Genomic DNA, 5,398 nt, shown 5'->3' with positions numbered 1-5,398 from the left:
CTCATTCATGTGTAATTACTTCCACCCCACTAATCAAAGTATTCTCGTAAGTGTAGAATCTGCTATTTAAAATACATACGATCGAGTCGCTCTCTGGCTGAATCCATGTTGTGCCTCCATCTTTGAAATACATTCGCTGACGAGGGACATTCCTGAAATTCAAGCTCCGCCTTTCGCGCTTTCAGAGTACACTCAAGCTGGCCGCGAGCTGTAGCCTACGGAGGTTGCATGTGTAGGCGGTATACGTCATAAAGACAGTCTTATTTCAGAATATTAACAATTATAAAGCTGACATTTATTCTTAGTTAATTGTAAATTGATGTAATATGCTTATGACTTGCGAATGTAATGCTCAGTTAATTTAAATAAACCAGGCTTGATGACGTATGCAGCCCGGATATGCGACCTGCGTTAGACTGAATCCTTCGGCCGCACGCCGTGATAAACCTGCGATCTAATGCTTAAAGCCTGTTGAAGAACTATTCTCGAGGACATTAAAACAAGTCGCCAAGGAAGCGAAACAGGGATTTTAAACGACAACGCGACAGGAAAAACATCAAGACCAAAGTCAATATTGGAGTTAGTTTTCCAAGATGGGTCTCATTGGACAATGAAGTTGCTAAGTTATCTTCACCACAGGTAATTCAGCATATTCGTTTACATATACCGTTTATGTTGTAAACTTGAAGTTTTATAGTTCCTTGGCTAACTATAGCATGGGTATGCGTAACACTTGTTAGTGTAAACATGCATGTGGTTTAATGTCTTGGAACAGCCACACGCCGTCTCTCCGCCCATTTATGTAATCTGAGGTAACTGTTACTGAGATAAATGTTTTTCATCTTTTCTGACCTCTAACACAAACACACGGTGTACAGCGCTATTTTTAGCCTTTCATTGATAAAAGCGTCTGATCTGCGCGTCTTTCGTTTCATTTTACAAGCGTGTGAAAGTTGAGCAATCTTATTTCACCAATATCAGAGAAAGCTCTTACATATACACGGACATGTAACGTTTACTTAAACATAAGCATTGGACTCTGACATATTAGTTCGCGTCCATTTAAACCCGTCATTACTCTAGCTCATGAGTAAATGACAGAGGGACTCGTCCACAGACCATTTCCTCAGTAATCTGGAGAGAAGCGGTCGAAAATGGACAAAAAGAGACGGATTTAAACACCAACTGTAAACGTAATGTGTCTCTCTCGTCCACTTGTGATCTGATTGACGAAAACACATCTTAATACCAAGTTTAACAGCCCCTGTGATAATTTCCTCGCGTGGATGAAAAAGGAGTGTCTAAGCTACGTTTATGGTTGCTTTTTGTATGTGATTTTAAGTAGGGCTGGGACGGTAAAGATTTTTTCTTACCGCGGTTGAAAAGCAAGAAATTCCCGCGGTTAGGCGGTAAACCGCTTTAAACCCCCAAACCAACTCCCGCACCCCCCCCCCCTTTAGCGCATAGCCGCGCACACCAACGCACACATCACAGGCAGGCAATTGAACATGTTTATTTTACATTTCTTTTTTGGCATTTAGAACAGGAACAATTAAAACAGAAATGGAATGATGGCTGAAAAAAGTGCTGGCAAAACGAAATATAGACTAGACTATGGTTTACATCCAGCCTTCATATTTTTTGCTGGGAGATCAGATCACAACACACATCACATCATAAACAAAGACAAACTAACAAACAAACACATTTTTATAGGTATTGATCAGTAATATATATTTTTGTTCTTGTTTATTTATTTCCCATATTTTTACTTTCAGATTACAGTCGTCATCAAACATTCACTTAAACTAACGAAATTCGCGCACACACCATAAGGTAATTGAACATAAGGAACACATTTATTTAACATTTATTATTTTACATTTAGAACATGAACATTTAGAACAGATGTAAAGATGTTTGAAAAAAAAAGTGCTGGTAAAACGAAATATAGGCTATACGGTTTACATTCCAGCCTTCATATTTTTTGCTAGAAAAACTAGCATGTTCACTTTATCAGGTTTAAGTGAGGCCCTGAAAGACGTAACAACGTTACCTGCAGCACTGAACACACGTTCTGAGGGAATGCTTGTAGCGCAAATGGTCATATATCTTCGGGCTACTTTTGAAAGCAGAGGGAATCGGACATGATTGTCCCGCCACCAGACAAGAGGGTCTGCGTGGGAATCCAGGGCTTCCTCCTGCAAATACCTTCTAATCTCTGTGTCTACACGAATTCTCTTGGGGGTTGGAGTAGATGTTTTTTCTTTTCTTTTCCCAAGTAAGTCCGCCAGATTCGGTTTTTTGGGAGGGTTTGGTGCACTTGCTCTCTCCCCATCACCGTCATCACGCTGCTCTTCGGGCACATTCATCATCTCTTCCATGAGCTCATCCTTCACCTCGTCAGCAATGTCAATGTCCTTATACCTAGGGTCGACAAACGCGGTCTTTGCCAATAGCTGTTGAGTTGAGGGTGCGCTGTATTTTTCCAATAAAACGGCAGACATTTTTTCTTTCAAGTTGCGCGTCAATTGGGTGTCCTTCTCAGCTGGGAGCAGCAGCTCCTCGGTGACTAGCTGCAGCACTGGTTTCAAAGAGGATGCAGTTACTGCTCGCTCTGAAGACAGTGCATCTGTGAAATCGGCAACACTTTTCAGGGCTGCATTCACCGATTCCATAACTTCTATGTCCTGCCACGTCGGAAGTAGGTGTTGAGTGCGCCGGTCATCCAAAACCCTCCGAATGGCAGGGCCTTGTTCAAGAATGCGGGCTATCATTTTTTGCTTCGTTCCCCACCTGGTAGGGCAATCCTGTGAACAAATTAAAACACATTTAGAATAAACTATGCTTTAATATAATAACATTTTTAATTGTACATAATTTTACATTACTTATAAAAATATAAATACTATATAAATTATATATTATATGGGCTATAGGCTATTATATATATTTTTACATATTAAGGCTATATTAATTTACTTTACAATTTACATCTCGTGTGCGCTTTTGTCTCAGAGGTTAATGAAGACTATTTAACGAAGGCTCAAGGCTATTTCATTTAACAAAGTGTTGTCACTCGCTGCTCACACTACCGTGATTGAATATTATCCTACTTTTATATGTCATATATAATATGAAAATAATTTATAGCCTATTTATTTTTTATATTTGTAACATTTACATATTTATATTAATTTAAATATTTCATGTGGTGTGCGGCACTGTGCGCTTTTGTCTCTGTGGTTCAAGGCTTTTTAACGCTTATTTAACAAATACTCACACTACCGTGATTGTATATTACTTTATATATATCATTATTACTTATAAATTATTTAATAAATTATATATAATTATTATGCATATATATGTTATCTATATTACATAGTTTTACATACTTATATTAATTGATATATATATTGCATACCTCGTGTGCGCTTTTGTCTCCGTGGTGCTATTTAACGAAGGCTGTTTAATTTAACAAAGGTAGACATTATATTAATTTTATTATTATATTAATATAATAAACATATTAATGTACATTACATATCAATTTATATATCTCGTGTGCGCTTTTGTCTCAGTTGTTCAAGGCTATTTAACGAAGGCTATTCATTTAACAAAGTGTCGCTGCTCACACTACTTTGATTGTAAGCCTGACATGTGAATATCTTTTTGGATAGCATTTTAATGAAAATGTAATTTCAGAATCACATAGCTTACTTAAATATTTAATTGCCTACAATAGATTATTTATTGATTATATCGAATGAAATCTCGCAGGCCTAGCTTATGTGTAGTCAATCTTTCCCCGAGTTGGAAGAGAGTTCAAACTTACCAGTACTAAGGAGTGCTGAGGCAGGTCCAGCTCAATTTGTTCTTTCTGAAGCCGTTGTTTTTTTTGCCAGCTATGGGAGAAAGCGGTCACCAGCGTTCGACACAAACCCATGGCCCGGGCGGTACGTTCTTTTTCTGCTTTCATGGAATTGGTGACGGCTAAATGGAGGTTGTGGCCGAAGCATGGTAGCCATCCCCATCCAAGTTTCCTCACCGCAGCCACAATGTTGGCTCCGTTATCACTAGTGACACAAGCCAACTTCGTCTCATCCAGAGACCACTCTTCAAGAGTGGATCGCAGAGCCTCGGACAGGTTATCACTTGTGTGACTTTCTGGCATGAAGGAGGTTTCCAAACACCTTGACTTCAGCTCCCAGTTGGTGTTTAGGTAGTGAATTGTCACGCTCATATAGGGCATCATATTAACGCTCGACCACATATCAGTTGTTAGAGAAAAATGGTCAGCGTCTTTTAACTCGCGAGTCAAACTGTCCTTCATTTTCAAATACTTTTCTGGTACTGCCTTTTTTGAAAAGTATTTTCTGTCAGGGGGGACATACTGTTTGTCGAAGGCTTGTAGCATCGCCTTAAATGCTGGCTTTTCGACTAAGTTAAATGGCAAGTTTTCCTCCACCAGAAGGCGAGTCACGCTATCCGTCAGGATTCGCCACTGATGGCTGTCGCGTTGGTACTTAGTCCCTTTAGCAAACGAGTCTGCGATCCTCAGCTGTCGTCCCTGGCCTGAGGTTGTAGGTCGATCTTCAGATGAAGCACTTGTGGTGTTGCCAAGGGCCGCAAATGTTGCCGGATGATGGATTCTAAGGTGCGTCCTCAGGTTGGAAGTATTTGCGCGTGATACATGTATAATTTTGTGGCATATTTTACAAATAGGCTCATCCAAATTAGCTGGAAGTCCTTTTTCGTCCGGTTCAAAGCCAAAATGTGCCCATAATAGCGACGTGACATTTGGCTTTGCCACCAAGTTAGCCCTCTCTGCCATGTTTCGATGGAATAATAGCCTATCTATCTACGCGCTACGTCGGCTGCGCAACCACGTGAGAGAATTGTGTTAAGCACGTGCAATTAAAACTGAGGTCCTGCTTATGCGCCTGTATTTTATAATTATGATTTAATCTATGTCATTAGAATCAATGAATCCATGGAATTGGACACAAAGCGTTTTTTATTTTAAATTTTTTTTGCGGTGATGGCGGTTATCATCTCAGACCCGCGGTAGGCATCACGTGACCGCGGTATTGCGGTAATGCGGTAACCGTCCCAGCCCTAATTTTAAGCGGATATATACAATCAGACTTTTTCCACGTTAAACATAAATCTGTGTGCTTTGATGGATCACACGCAAATGACATTGCAAATTGTTCATTTTTTTCATTGCTTTTGCTTTGTAGCTACTGGAAGCCATGTTAACCTTGGCATGACACGGCTGGGCCACCGTACGAGTTAAAACGCGTTCCGAATGGGGGGGGGGCTAGAAAGGAATATTCAGTTGGTTGTCATATAGACTTTCACCGCTTGATGGGAGTAGATCCTACACAGTGGA

The 5,398-nt window shown here is 40.0% G+C and overlaps 1 protein-coding gene across 1 annotated transcript; it reads right to left on the bottom strand.

Annotated features, from left to right (window-relative positions):
- Positions 1–1,964: 1,964 nt before the first annotated feature.
- On the bottom strand, positions 1,965–4,837 carry LOC129425847 (E3 SUMO-protein ligase ZBED1-like). Its single transcript, XM_073872732.1, has 2 exons — positions 3,839–4,837; positions 1,965–2,810 (listed from the first exon to the last, which is right to left on the bottom strand). The coding sequence occupies exons 1-2, from the start codon at positions 4,835–4,837 to the stop codon at positions 1,965–1,967; spliced, it is 1,845 nt and encodes a 614-aa protein (XP_073728833.1).
- Positions 4,838–5,398: the final 561 nt, after the last annotated feature.

This window comes from Misgurnus anguillicaudatus, chromosome 10, assembly GCF_027580225.2.
Source record: "Misgurnus anguillicaudatus chromosome 10, ASM2758022v2, whole genome shotgun sequence".
Taxonomy (NCBI): Eukaryota; Metazoa; Chordata; class Actinopteri; order Cypriniformes; family Cobitidae; genus Misgurnus; species Misgurnus anguillicaudatus.
The sequence above is the reverse complement of the archived record's forward strand: the minus strand, read 5'-3'. Positions and strand labels throughout refer to the sequence as shown.